The sequence below is a fragment of the Triticum dicoccoides genome, chromosome 2A (assembly GCF_002162155.2).
Source record: "Triticum dicoccoides isolate Atlit2015 ecotype Zavitan chromosome 2A, WEW_v2.0, whole genome shotgun sequence".
Classification (NCBI taxonomy): Eukaryota; Viridiplantae; Streptophyta; class Magnoliopsida; order Poales; family Poaceae; genus Triticum; species Triticum dicoccoides.
Genome location: NC_041382.1, coordinates 635,016,213 through 635,031,694, shown reverse-complemented (window position 1 = coordinate 635,031,694; position 15,482 = coordinate 635,016,213). Strand labels below are relative to the sequence as shown.

At 44.8% G+C, this 15,482-nt stretch overlaps 1 protein-coding gene across 1 annotated transcript; it reads left to right on the top strand.

Annotated features, from left to right (window-relative positions):
* Window positions 1-4,724: 4,724 nt before the first annotated feature.
* Window positions 4,725-9,525, top strand: LOC119355902 (elongation factor G-2, chloroplastic-like). The gene is made up of 4 exons (XM_037622783.1): window positions 4,725-5,044; window positions 6,464-7,872; window positions 8,259-8,771; window positions 9,124-9,525. Exons 1-4 carry the CDS (start codon window positions 4,828-4,830, stop codon window positions 9,289-9,291), a joined length of 2,307 nt encoding a protein of 768 aa, XP_037478680.1. The 5' UTR covers window positions 4,725-4,827; the 3' UTR covers window positions 9,292-9,525.
* The last annotated feature ends 5,957 nt before the right edge of the window (window positions 9,526-15,482 follow it).

Here is a 15,482-nt window from a genome sequence, read left to right as displayed (position 1 = left end):
ATATGGGCATCCATGTCCCGCTATTGGTTATTGACCAGAGAGGTGTCTCGGTCATGTCTACATAGTTCTCGAACCCGTAGGGTCCGCACGCTTAACGTTCGTTGACGATATAGTACTATATGAGTTATGTATGTTGGTGACCGAATGTTGTTCGGAGTCCGGGATGAGATCACGGACATGACAAGGAACTCCGGAATGGTCCGGAGATAAAGTTTGATATATGGGATAATAGTGTTTGGTCACCGGAAGGGGCTCCGGATGTTTCCCGAAATGTTTGGGTACGAGAACACTTTATTTGGGCCAAAGGGGAAAGCCCACAAGGTTTTTGGAAAGAGCAAAAGGAAGTTTTGCGGAGTCCAGGGGCTAGACGCCAGGGTCCCTGGCGTCTGGTCATGGAGTCCGAGAAGGACTCTTGCCTTTCAGGTGAAACCGACTTTGTGGAGGCTTTTACTCCAAGTTTCGACCCCAAGGCTCAACATATAAATAGAGGGGTAGGGCTAGCACCCAAGACACATCAAGAAACACCAATCCGTGTGCCGGCAACCCCGTCCCCTCTAGTTTATCCTCCGTCCTAGTTTTCGTAGTGCTTAGGTGAAGCCCTGCGGAGATTATTCTTCACCAACACCGTCACCACGCCGTCGTGCTGCCGGAACTCATCTACTACTTCGCCCCTCTTGCTGGATCAAGAAAGCGAGGACGTCACCGAGCCAAACGTGTGCAGAACTCGGAGGTGTCGTGCTTTCAGTACTTGGATCGGTCGGATCGTGAAGACGTACGACTACATCAACCGCGCTGATATAATGCTTCCGTGAATGGTCTACAAGGGTACGTAGAAAACACTCTCCCCTCTCGTTGCTATGCATCACCATGATCTTGCGTGTGCGTAGGAAAATTTTGAAATTACTACGTTCCCCAACACTTTGCACTTTCACATTCCCCCTTACTTACATTCAATGTAGCATTTCCCCCTAGTTTTTCTTTTTGCATTTTGACAATCTCCCCTTTTGGACTTTTGTGTGTTCTCCTTTGAGGATTAGGCCGCAAACAAGGACAATAAAATACCATGTGGTAAAGTGTTTGAGCCAGAGCAGAATTGGCTCTCATCGAAGCTCAATATCCATCGCATGAATCCTAGCTAGCTCTATTGTTCCTCATCCTCCAACAACATGCTCATCCTCCTGCCCCTTTATGCTGGTGTCGACGTGTTGCTCCTCCCTCGCCGATATGTTGTACCTCTTTTCCTTCGTCCCTTCCTCACGCGTTGTCTTCTCCCTACATCCGATCCAATTATCTGCAATAACCTATATTTGAACCACACGCTCTTCCTCATTACCTTGCATGAATGTGTGGGTGTGGGAATATGTCTATCAAATTCATGATAATCTTGTTTATTGATGTGTTCTATGATGCTAGGCCTCGTTCACATTTGATCTCTCGACAAGTTTGTGTCTCATTTCATCACCTAGATTAGCAAGTAGCCAATCAATGGCTTTGTTTGGATATATACAAGATGCTTGATACACTTTCAAGACCTCAGATTCCTACACCACATCGTGTTTGAGCCACTTACATCCGCTGGCCATGCCACATGGACATGAATGCATCTCCACACCCCAATGTGTGTCTTGCAACAGGAACAATAAGAAAGTTGTGAACACCGTGTGCAAAATGTCTCGACTTCCTATCCTCCATGCTGCTAGATTGGGCCCAAACATGCAGTGACATCATGGGCATGACGTTGTCACTCTCTAGCGAATGAGGAGAAATTTGATGGAGAGCATTTTCTTACATGCCAATTGGGAGGTATCACTACCTAATAAACTATCTCGTTTCTCTTGTATGGTTTGTTGGGGCCCAGGTGCAACGGAAAATAGAATAGAGTTTCTTAAGTCCCCAACAACACTCCTGGTGTATTTTGTCAATTGCAATAGTGCCCCACGGGCAGTGAACCCGAAACCCAATCCAACACACCTAAGGTGTGGCGCTAGCCCATGGTGCCCTTCACTAGCCTTTTGGATCCTTCCTCCTGATAACGCACAATTTTCCTGCATGTGTTTTACCTTTTTGGGAAAATACCGTAAAATAGTCCATTTAAAATTATTAGTGGGAAATTACAAAAAAACAATCATTTTTGTATTAAAAATGCAACTAAAATTAAAAAATAAACATATTTACATTTTCAATGTATTAGTTATGATGCAAAAAATTCGTTCCAGAGCTTAGAGAGAGAGAGAGAGAGATGACTTGCGAAGGATATGCTTACTCGGATAGGTTACGGGTCTAACTGGAAGAAGTTGCATTATTGTCATTGGGTATATTACAAGATGAATGAAGAGGGTATCAGCAGTTATAATTTATTTATCACCATCAATTTGGTTCAACCAAAGCATTGCACCACCACAGGTTACATCCAATTGTTGCTACAATGCTATTGTAACAAAATTGTTTACGTGAGCTCCAATCTTCACTAGATATTGTTTGCGTCTGTGCATATATCACATCGAAACGGTTAAAAGTTGTTCCAATATTTTGAAGTGGCGAAAAACATGTAACTAAACATATGAATGAAACATATTCATTAACTTAAGCATCTCCTCATTAACATAATGAAACATATGAGTTGATATTATGTTAATTGAATATCCTTTTTGTTTCATGGGATTTTCCCTGAAGTTTCATTTATGCCTGATTCACATCAAGTAGACCCTGTTATTTAAAAAATTATTATTATTTAGATTTGTAGGGAGGGTCTTATGCCATCACAACGAGAAACTAAAGCAGGAATTATATTTCAAGCTAGTGTTAAAGATCATAATTTACTTACACCCCAAAATATGAAACTAAAGATATTGATATCTGGAGCTCGCCAGCCTTAACTTAATTCTTCTACTTATTCTTTTATTTTTCTATTTTGGATCCATATAACAAGAATAAAATCCAGTAGAGTTCTTAGTCATTAAAATAAGCGATAAAATAAACAAATGATTAAATAATATCCTTGTTGAGTTAGCAAATATTTTATTCTCAAAATCTTTTCATTTAATCAAGCAGCTGCTTTGATTGTTGACTTCATTTGAGAATTTTTATTTGTTGTTAACTTGAGGATAAATATTTCACCAAGCGAAACACAGAGTCATAGCAAATACAATTATTTTTTCGAGAAAAAGGGCGAATTTTATTGATGAAGCATCAAGAGATACAAACACAACGAGCAGACACCCGACCTCTGTATGGTTAAGATGCACACAACCAACACAAGTCACACACACCAAAAAGGAAGAAAAGAAACACATCAGCAAATAGTAAAGTCAAATAAGACCAAAGTTATGCCTAGGAAAGGCAAAAAAACCGAGGCGGTCAAAACAACGACCGAGAAACATCTCCTGACCACAAGGACAATGGAGTTATAAGGGAATGAAACTAAAGCTCCACCGTCACCGGATCCAACCACCAGAGGGCCGTATTCTAGATTTTCACCTTGAAGAATAAGTCCGAACATATCTAAGAAATGCCTTCAACAAGGTAACAACGAAAAAACATCACCATTGCCAGGCATGACACAGATCAGACCTAGCTTCTCACCCGGTGCTCGAGACCGGGTCAATGAGAAGCACCACCAAATAGAAATCGATCATGTGTTGTCGCCATCAGTTTTTCCACGATCCCAACAACTACATGCGCTATGCTAAAATCTCACTGTCGCCGCTAAACAATCATACCTTCTATGTCGAGCCGCCATCTATAGACTGCATCTCACCGCTGTGGGCAAAATGGCTTGAGTGAGAGCCGCCAAATTCCACAAAAGAGCCTTTCGGTTGCATCTCGCAACCTTGTCATAACGAGCCGGCTGCAACAACCATCGGATCCGGGAGGCGGAGGATCCTCCCACTCACATGCTCCAGCCACCGCAACCATTGCCACCAGGAAAACCACCGCTGGCTGCCAGCATCATCGAAGCGCGCACATCATTGATTACAGAAAGCATGCACATCAGCCATGTCACACATCCGCAGCACTGCGTCGCCCCTTGGCGGCCGCCAGATCAAGAGGTAGAACGGAAGTTCCCTAGAGTTGGTTGAGTCGCGTCCGCCATCGATGAACGGCCACCACACCGGCAACCACGCGTGCCACACCCAGGGCCGCCACACCGAGGACAATGACGCCCCACGCTGGCATCACCCACCACCTCAACTACCCACCGCCGAATCTCACGGATCTTTGTGCTAAGCAACAAAGTCGGCTCACTTACGCACCACCCCCAGCCGCCACCACAGCCGTTCTCTCACCATCGGGCACCAATGATGTGCGAAGAGCAACGCGTCATCCACCATCATACATGCCGTGCATGAGGACAAGTCGCACCGGGCGCTGCCGCTGCCATGAGATCTGTCATCCGGTACGAAAGGGGGCCGAGCCTCATCCATGGCGGCGGAGATGGGACACCCGTAGTCATCAGTTGCGGTCGACGCGGGGTTAGGACCGCTTCGTGTACGTCTTTTCCCTTCATGCACGACCTAAATGAAATTGCTAATTCTGATTATGTTAATGCTTAAATAAAGTACACAAGGCTTCATAATTTTCTGTTATTGTGAAAAAAGAAATCTCATAAGCAAGTAGAGCAGAAATAAAAGCGGCAATCCAAAACGTGAGACGGGAAACCGTCCGCGCAGCCCCCGCGGGCTCACATTATCCGCAGACACTCCCCTCCGCAGCATCAGAGCGGCTCCAAGCACACATAAGCGCGGCCACCACAGCGCTCACCCACGAGCGCAGGCGGCAGCAGGCAGGGAGGGAGCGAAGGCCAAGGCACTCACACACAGCAGTGCAATGGCCGCCGAGGCACTCCCGCGGGCCGCCGCGCCGGCGCGCCGGCCGTCCGTGGCCGCCGCTTCCGCCTCGCGCCTCCTCCTCGGCCACCGCCCCTTCCTCGCGCCGTCCGCGTCCCGCTTCGCCGCCGGGCGCGCCGCGGTGGCCGGCCCGGCCGCCAGCCTCCGCCCGCGCCCGCGCAGGCCGCGCCTCTCGGTCGTCGCCATGGCCGGCAATGGTGAGCGAGCCTCAGCTGGTCACTTTTGGCATTCCTGCCGAGTCCGTTCCTTCTTTAGAAGTGTTCCCGCTGTAGCGCTATTGCGCTAGGGAGCAAGCAAGCCTAGGCGTGGGTGCAGACGTGTTCTATGCAGAGCCCGTGTTTGATGAAATGACCAGGAGACTTCTGTCTAAAAAATGACCAAGAGAGTAGAGACGGTGCTTTATAAAATGACCAAGAGAGTATCTTCCATTTCCATGAGAGTTGGAGTGGATTGCAAGCCAGCATATATATGGTGATTTTAGGTGTGTTCTTTTGGATAGTCATTAGGTGCTTCACCATTTTCACAAAGGGAGATTAGAGCAGTGCCCGCAGTGATGCTTACGGTTGTTAGTGGGCTCGGCCAGATAAATAATTGAGGAAGTAACATGGATGAAATACTATAATGCTCAATACTTGGTGTAAAAGCAATGCTGTATTTCACAATTTCTTTTTTGTTATTAGAGTTGGTCTGTAAAATGTAACGTTGGTTTCACTGGATGCTAGAAATCCTATGGGAACTAGTACAAAGAAATCCTTAGGAAAAATTCCTATAGAATGCAATCCTATGAATCAAACAGCCAACATGGGAAAAAATCCCAAGGATTATAATCCTCCAAATTTCCTATGAAAACTCGTTGAATCAAAGGAACCCTTAGTGGGATGTCTAGATAAGTGTTACCAAAGTACTTGCAGCTCCTTTAAAAACTGCAAATCTTAACGAGATTTACTTCCTTTTAAACAGAATAATGAGCAAAACATATGGCAATTATGTCTGGGTTTTTAACTGAATTAGGATATGTGTCATGTATTAAAGTTTATCACTCCCTCTGATCCATAATAAGTGTCGTGGTTTTTAGTTCAAATTTGATGTATAAATGTATGCCTGTTCTTATTATTAGCACTTAACACCATATCTTTCAAGAAAACCATGCGTAAATATATAACGAAGGAAAATGGAGCCCGCCTTATTTACTGCGGTGTGTAGGAGCATGCTTTTACTGTGCAACGAAATCATAGATTCTCCAAACTCTTTTGACGGGCCTATTGAGACACTGTACAAGCAAAAAAGAAAAACATGATATAACGTACGGAAGTTCCTCATGAAAGTTGAATCTATAGAGCTATTAACAATATATGAGAAATAGTGAACCTTTTCAAGGTATAGTTCTTTAGACCATGACCAATTTTTAAGATTATGGAAGCTTTTCTCCTAGCCTCTGCACCAACGAAGGATGCACACAGCCAAGAATCGACCAATTAACGTTCTGAAGTCTGCAAGCCACTTGAATTATTATTTTACACTTGCTTGCTAGTCCCTCGCCATTTCCCCTTGAAAACCAATCATTGTGTTCAGCTTATAATAACTTAAATGCTTGCTTCTTTTGATTCTATACCCAGATCGCCAAGTGCCTTTGGAGGATTACCGCAATATTGGTATTATGGCTCATATAGATGCTGGGAAAACAACAACTACAGAGCGCATTCTGTATTACACTGGAAGGAACTACAAAATTGGTGAGGTTCATGAGGGAACAGCCACAATGGATTGGATGGAGCAAGAACAGGAGAGAGGAATAACCATTACATCTGCAGCAACAACTGCCGTCTGGGACAAGCATAGAATTAACATTATTGACACTCCTGGGCACGTCGATTTCACTCTTGAGGTTGAACGTGCTCTCAGGGTGTTGGATGGTGCCATATGTCTCTTTGACAGTGTCGCTGGGGTAGAGCCACAATCTGAAACTGTGTGGCGCCAAGCAGATAAGTACGGAGTTCCAAGAATATGTTTTGTAAACAAAATGGATCGCCTTGGAGCTAACTTCTTTAGAACTAGGGACATGATAGTGGCAAATTTGGGTGCAAAACCTTTGGTGATACAGTTGCCGATTGGTTCAGAGGACAATTTCCAAGGAGTTGTTGATCTAATAAGAATGAAGGCTATTGTATGGACAGGGGAGGAACTCGGTGCACAATTTTCATACCAAGACATACCTGCTGATCTCGAAGAGTTGGCTCAAGACTATAGACTTCAGATGATCGAAACTATTGTTGAATTGGATGATGAAGCTATGGAGGGCTATCTAGAAGGAAAGGAACCTGATGAGGCGACTGTGAAGAGATTAATCAGAAAAGGAACAATAGGTGCCAGCTTTGTCCCCATTTTATGTGGTTCAGCCTTCAAAAACAAGGGTGTCCAGCCATTGCTTGATGCTGTTGTTGATTACTTGCCATCACCACTTGACCTGCCACCAATGAAGGGTACTGACCCAGATGACCCGGAATTGATTCTTGAAAGACGTCCAAGTGATGATGAACCATTTTCTGGGTTAGCTTTCAAGATCATGACTGATCCATATGTGGGGTCACTAACGTTTGTCCGCATATACTCAGGGAAGCTGATCGCTGGTTCATACGTTCTCAATTCAAACAAAGATAAGAAGGAAAGAATTGGAAGGCTTCTAGAGATGCATGCAAACAGTAAGGAGGATATAACAGTTGCGGTGACAGGTGACATAGTAGCTCTTGCTGGTCTGAAAGATACTATTACTGGTGAAACACTCTGTGACCCAGATAATCTTGTAGTGCTTGAGCGTATGGAATTTCCTGATCCTGTCATTAAGGTTGCTATTGAACCAAAGACCAAAGCTGATGCTGATAAAATGGCAAATGGACTGATAAAGCTTGCTCAGGAAGATCCATCCTTCCACTTCTCTAGAGACGAGGAAACCAACCAGACAGTTATTGAAGGAATGGGAGAATTACACCTTGACATCATTGTAGACAGATTAAAGAGAGAGTTCAAGGTTAGTATTCTGACTAGTTGTATTTATGCAGCACATACCCCACAATTTCTTCATGTTTATATTCAACTTGTATTAATTAGGTCATCAATCAATGCATCTATGTGCCGCGCTAGACCTATGATTCACGTTATTTCCTTTCTATGCTTACACTGTCCCATTTCACCAGCTTTGTGAAGCTACACAATAAGATTGTAAAATGTTCACTTGGCTAATTTGTGTGCCATGTATAGTTTGGTAGCTATATTATGTCATCATTCCCACTCAAAATCTTACTGAAAACTTCAGAATTTCGTATCAAAAGTTTTTCGGTCACAACCGCCTTAACCTGAAAACAGTTGTGCATTCTCTCTCATGTTAACTTACACTCACACAAATTGTCTGAACAGGTTGAGGCAAATGTTGGAGCTCCTCAAGTCAACTACCGTGAAAGTATTTCCAAAATTGCAGAGATTCAGTATGTCCACAAAAAGCAGTCTGGTGGTTCAGGGCAGTTTGCAGATATTATTGTGCGGTTTGAACCTATGGAGGCTGGAAGTGGGTATGAATTCAAGAGTGAAATAAAGGGAGGGGCAGTGCCAAAAGAATACGTACCAGGCGTGATGAAGGGGATTGAAGAAAGCTTGCCCAACGGTGTCCTTGCTGGTTACCCAGTTGTGGATCTACGAGCAGTGCTGGTTGATGGTTCCTACCACGATGTTGATTCAAGTGTCCTTGCCTTCCAAATTGCAGCCAGGGGTGCCTTCCGTGAAGGATTGAGGAAAGCTGGCCCACGACTCCTGGAACCTATAATGAGGGTTGAAGTGATTACCCCTGAGGAGCATTTGGGTGATGTTATTGGTGACTTGAACTCTAGAAGAGGACAAGTTAACAGCTTCGGAGATAAGCCAGGTGGACTTAAGGTATTAAGCAGTACTCCTTTATGGCCTTCTATTACTACTAATACTACCTTGACTAACACTATAATAACATGAGTAAAATTGAACAAATTGCAGTATGATTATGCATTATATTTGACCTATCTGATGTACTAATTCTGAGTCTAGTGCACCAAATCTTCCTGCTGCACTTAACATCCATTGTCAGCTATAGCCGAGCATCTAACATTCAATAACCCTTTATTCTTTTTCTTTTTTGGTCGAGAGATAGCCATTTTATTCTCGGAGTTATTTCTCCAATTAGACTTGTAGTTTGCCAGGATCTGCTGTCTGAAATATTTCTGGAGAATTGAACTTGCTTTGCTGTTGACTGCAGGTGGTTGATGCTTTCGTGCCGCTGGCCGAGATGTTCCAGTATGTCAGCACTCTGAGGGGAATGTCCAAGGGGCGCGCGTCATACACAATGCAGCTTGCCAAGTTCGACGTTGTCCCACAGCATATCCAGAACCAGCTTTCTGCGGCAAAAGAGGAAGCTGCTGCTTAAATCTTCAGTATTCGTAGATAATATATATGAGGACGGCAGAGCAGGTGAGTATAGGACATCAAGGTGTATGTAGCTTTGTAGTGTCGAACCCAGCGGGTGATATTATTTGCCATTGTTTTTGGACCTGATAATGTCCATAATTTTGCAAGCTGTTATAATTTCATAATGACCTTGTCAAGTTCTCACAAACGGGAAAACAGTTCGTTATAAATTTTGCTTACATGCTTCAGTCCAGTATTTGCTGTTTTCACATCCGCTGCATAGAATTTGCTTGCACTTGCATATTGTCTCTCTGTGTGTCTTCACAACTCATCGTCATTGCTGATATGAAATGCAGTACAACACCAATCGTGTAAACATTAGTCTGGGACACGATGCCCTCTGGTCCGCCGAGGGCGTTGGGCTGATTTATGGCCCTAGTAGATAGCAAAAGTCAGAACAACAGAGAGATCAGTCAACACGTGCTGTTCTTATGAAGAAGTCTCCTAGCTCTGTCCACGTTTTGGTGTAGCTGTTATTGCACATCGCAAGGCATCGGTGGTGTTCGTACGGATCGATAATTCTTGATTCAATGGTTTATCGTTTGATGCCTGTATCTTGCCAGGCCTCTAACTTCATCCCTTTGTGCTTTTTGACTTCTTTTTAGGCCCTGAACCATAGAACAATAGTTTGTTCTACGGTATTTTCATTAATAGAAACTAGTAATAAGTTACAAGTGGAGGAACAAAAGGAAGAAAACTAAATCTAGCTAAACTAGTAAAAAGAAAGACAATCCAGCCTTGGAAGCAAGCATCATGCTTCTTCTGGATTCTGTGATTGAGCAAGTTTAGGTCCTCTTTAAAAGAGTGCTTCCAAGCTTGAAAGGTTGGATCGGCATTTCTGAATATCCTTCCGTTCCTTTGCATCCGTTGTCCATTGCTATAGGGGCTGGTAAATTTTCCAACGCAACAAAGTCCTCATAAAAAGACATTGCTCTTCTTCTACCTGGGATTAAGAAGTTCCAACAGTTGTAGGCAAAATCAGTCCTAGAGCAAATGTCGCAGAGTTTCTTCGGTGCCTTGAGCACAAAGAATGCAACTATAATTGTTCAAGAAGAAACCCTTCCTTTTGAGCAGGCCTTATGATGTAAAGAAAAAGATTTCGTGTCTGAGTCTGGTGGCACAGCTCCACATGAGCTGAAAAACTCTTTGGGCATGGTATGGAGGAGAATGTTCTGGCATTTCCACTACAGATCCATGTATCTTTCCTAAGAGTGTGGTTGTTAGGAGGCAAAAGGTGTTGACGTTCAAACAACTGACCTCTTGGAAACTCGAAAAGAACAAGCATCATATGCTATGTCAGACGCAAGGGCCGGCGCAAAAGAAAGAGGGAATCTGAGTTCAGTGCAGGTAGTTCACAAAGTCTTGGGAGCTTTGCCCGCGCCCCATGCGAGAGCCCGAGACCCAGGACGAAACCTGCAGTGATCGAAGAGGCGGCACAGCAGACTGAAACTGCAAAACCGGCTGCCGCAACCAGGGCAAAGAGGTCTAAGGTGGTGGAGTTATTTCAGTGCGAGATCGACTTCTGCGACATGGCATTTGAGAGTAGGGCGGAGCTAAACCTGCATCAATCAAGATGCAGATGGCCCTTAATTCTTTTACCGAAAAAGACTTTCGTCCTGCTTTATAAATAAAGCAAACCGTCAGAGAGCACACATACATAGACTAGTTCAAACACACACATCCAAGTTTCATAAGAGGAAGTACAAAAGGTTCTGCTAAGGACACACCTCAACAAGCCCAAACAAAAAGAAAAAAAAAAGGCGTCGGAGCACACAACAGCGCCTAGTCTGGCTCCGGAAGAGGCGGAAGGGGCGGCGGCGACAGTCGGACAGCCATCGAACGAAGGTCGGCGATGATTGCCATCCACCCAAATCCTAGTGATAGCCCACAGGATATCACTAGGATTGCAAAGCCACATAAATTTAGATTTGACAGCACAGGAAAACAATTTGATTTGTAAAGGGATTTGGGTGGATGGCAATCCCTTTTTTAAAATAAAGTGCAAAACCTAGGAATTCATGGATCCAGATCCTCTAAAAATACTGTAAATTTCTTCGAACTGAGCCCTATGAAGAAGTGAACAAGAATCATATTCAACTGAAAACAAACTAAAAAAAATCATACAAAATTGCTATGGGTCGAGCCTCAGAATAAGGGACAGGAAAAGAAAAAGATAAAGCCCGAGATAATCACTGCACTAATTTAATCAACTCAAAATCCGTTTCTCAAAAAAAATCAACTCAAAATCCTCAATACACAGTTCCTCGAGTTTAATCCAAGACCTGAACTAATTAGCGACAACGATATCTAGAAACATACAGTAGAAACTATACATAGGCCATCTAGACGAAGACGACGATGTCGATGATCTACTGCGACTCGACAGGCGGCGGCGAGCTGTTGCTGCTGCTGGAGCCGTGGTCCTTGGCGGCGCCTCCGCCGAAGAAGGGGATGGGCTCGGCGAACATGGAGCTGACCGTGTTCTTGATGCACTCCCAGTGCTCGCTCGCCTGCGCCTCCGTGAACTGCCTGTACTGGTCCTTGGCCTGCTCCATGAGCGTCGCGCCCTCCCCCACCGTCCACTTGAAGCACGTCGACGACGACGCCGGCGCTTGCGCTTGCGCCTCCTTCTCCGGCACCGCTGCCGCCCCCTTGTTCTCCATCAGGCCCGAAAAACTGACGCCAAGCGAAGAAGACGATGTCGCCGGTTGTAGTTGCGTTGCTTTGGTGCTGGTGGCCATGGGGCTGCGGGGGCGTGGCTACTTATATCCAGGGGAGGTCGGGCAGTCTAGAGGAGGAAGCCGGGTCCGTCGCGGGCTTGGATTAGTAGGGAGAAGAAAGAAACAAAGAGAGATAGTACGTACGTAATAATAATCTATACTACTATTATTAAAAGAGTCTATATCTATATCTATATATATACTTCTATATCTACTAGTAAACTTGCACGTGCAACGCACGTCAAACTTTAACCAAATAAGAATCACACCAGCATAAAATAATGAGAAAGTCTACTTTTAGTCCTTCAATTAATTGAGAAGTGAGTGCAGGTTTCATACTTCAACTTAAAAACAGGACAACTTGCAACTTGAACTTTTCAAACCAAAGAAGTTTTGTCCCTCGACTCAGCTGAAGCTGACTCGGCATGGTTTCGACCGGGTCATGTCCATGTAGCAATGTTTTCCTTTTCATTTGAATCCATCTTTAGTGTGGACATTTTTGTTGGAAATATGCCCTAGAGGCAATAATAAAAGCATTATTATTATATTTCCTTGTTCATGATAATTGTCTTTATTCATGCTATAATTGTGTTATCCGGAAATCGTAATACATGTGTGAATAATAGACACCAACATGTCCCTAGTAAGCCTCTAGTTGACTAGCTCGTTGATCAACAGATAGTCATGGTTTCCTGACTATGGACATTGGATGTCATTGATACCGAGATCACATCATTAGGAGAATGATGTGATGGACAAGACCCAATCCTAAACATAGCACAAGATCGTATAGTTCGTTTGCTAGAGTTTTCCAATGTCAAGTATCTTTTCCTTAGACCATGAGATCGTGTAACTCCCGGATACCGTAGGAGTGCTTTGGGTGTACCAAACGTCACAACGTAACTGGGTGACTATAAAGGTATACTACGGATATCTCCGAAAGTGTCTGTTGGGTTGACATGGATCAAGACTGAGATTTGTCACTCCGTATGACGGAGAGGTATCACTGGGCCCACTCGGTAATGCATCATCACAATGAGCTCAAAGTGACCAAGTGTTTGGTCATGGGATCATGCATTACGGTACGAGTAAAGTGACTTGCCGGTAACGAGATTGAACGAGGTATAGGGATACCGACGATCGAATCTCGGGCAAGTAACATACCGATTGACGAAGGGAATTGTATGCGGGATTGATTGAATCCTCGACATCGTGGTTCATCCGATGAGATCATCGAGGAGCATGTGGGAGCCAACATGGGTATCCAGATCCCGCTGTTGGTTATTGGCCGGAGAGTCGTCTCGGTCATGTCTACATGTCTCCCGAACCCGTAGGGTCTCCACACTTAAGGTTCGGTGACGCTAGGATTGTAGGGATATGTATATGCAGTAACCCGAATGTTGTTCGGAGTCCCGGATGAGATCCTGGACGTCACGAGGAGTTCCGGAATGGTCCGGTGGTAAAGAATTATATATAGGAAGTGCTATTTCGGCCATCGGGACAAGTTTCGGGGTCACCGATATTGTACCGGGACCACCGGAAAGGTCCCGGGGGTCCACCGGGTGGGCCCACCTATCCCGGGGGGCCACATGGGCTGTAGGGGTGTGCGCCTTGGCCTATATGGGCCAAGGGCACCAGCCCCAAGAGGCCCATGCGCCAAGAGATAAGGGAAAGGAAGAGTCCTAAAGGGGGAAGGCACCTTCTAGGTGCCTTGGGGAGGATGGACTCCTTCCTTGGCCGCACCCTTCCTTGGAGGAAGGGCCAAGGCTGCGCCCCCCCTCTCTCCCTTGCCCCTATATATAGTGGGGGGAAGGGAGGGCAGCCACACCTAAGCCCTGGCGCCTCCCTCTCCCTCTCCAACACCTCCTCCTCCTCCATAGAGCTTGGCGAAGCCCTACCGGAGTACTGCAGCTCCACCACCACCACGCCGTCGTGCTGCTGTTGGAGCCATCTTCCTCAACCTCTCCTTCCCCCTTGCTGGATCAAGAAGGAGGAGACGTTACGCTGACCGTACGTGTGTTGAACGCGGAGGTGCCGTCCGTTCGGCGCTAGGATCTCCGGTGATTTGGATCATGTCGAGTACGACTTCCTCATCCCCGTTCTTTGAACGCTTCCACGCGTAATCTACAAAGGTATGTAGATGCAATCCAATCACTCGTTGCTAGATGAACTCATAGATGGATCTTGGTGAAACCGTAGGAAAATTTTTGTTTTCTGCAACGTTCCCCAACAGTGGCATCATGAGCTAGGTCTATGCTTAGTTCTCTTGCACGAGTAGAACACAATTTGTTGTGGGCGTTGATGTTGTCAACTTTCTTGCCGCTACTAGTCTTATCTTGCTTCAACGGTATTGTGGGATGAAGTGGCCCGGACCAACCTTACACGTACGCTTACGTGAGACCGGTTGCACCGACTAACATGCACAAGTTGCATAAGGTGGCTGGCGGGTGTCTGTCTCTCCCACTTTAGTTGGAGCGGATTTGATGAAAAGGGTCCTTATGAAGGGTAAATAAAAGTTGACAAATCACGTTGTGGCTTTAACGTAGGTAAAAAAATGTTCTTGCTAGAGCCCTTTTTCAGCCACGTAAAACTTGCAACAACAATTAGAGGACGTCTAACTTGTTTTTGCAACAAGTGCTTTGTGATATGATATGGCCAAAGTTGTGATGAATGATGAATGAAATATATGTGATGTATGAGATGTTCATGCTATTGTAATAGGAATCACGACTTGCATGTCGATGAGTATGACAACCGGCAGGAGCCATAGGAGTTGTCTTTATTTTTGTATGACCTGCGTGTCATTGAGAAACACCATGTAAATTACTTTACTTTATTGCTAAACGCGTTAGCCGTAGTAGTAGAAGTAATAGTTGGCGAGCAACTTCATGGAGACACGATGATGGAGATCATGATGATGAAGATCATGGTGTCATGCCGGTGACAAGATGATCATGGTGTTGGAAATATGCCCTAGAGGCAATAATAAATTGATTATTATTATATTTCCTTGTTCATGATAATCGTTTATTATCCATGCTAGAATTGTATTGATAGGAAACTCAGATACATGTGTGGATACATAGACAACACCATGTCCCTAGTAAGCCTCTAGTTGACTAGCTCGTTAATCAATAGATGGTTACGGTTTCCTGACCATGGACATTGGATGTCGTTGATAACGGGATCACATCATTAGGAGAATGATGTGATGGACAAGACCCAATCCTAAGCCTAGCACAAGATCATGTAGTTCGTATGCTAAAGCTTTTCTAATGTCAAGTATCATTTCCTTAGACCATGAGATTGTGCAACTCCCGGATACCGTAGGAGTGCTTTGGGTGTGCCAAACGTCACAACGTAACTGGGTGGCTATAAAGGTACACTACGGGTATCTCTGAAAGTGTCTGTTGGGTTGGCACGAATCGAG

Bases quoted from the DNA above. Each gene is read 5' to 3' on its own strand.
- LOC119355902 (XM_037622783.1), top strand. From the start codon at position 4,828: ATGGCCGCCGAGGCACTCCCGCGGGCCGCCGCGCCGGCGCGCCGGCCG. The intron at 7,873-8,258 runs GTTAGTATTCTG...TTGTCTGAACAG, and splicing joins GATTAAAGAGAGAGTTCAAG to GTTGAGGCAAATGTTGGAGC. The intron at 8,772-9,123 runs GTATTAAGCAGT...TGTTGACTGCAG, and splicing joins ATAAGCCAGGTGGACTTAAG to GTGGTTGATGCTTTCGTGCC.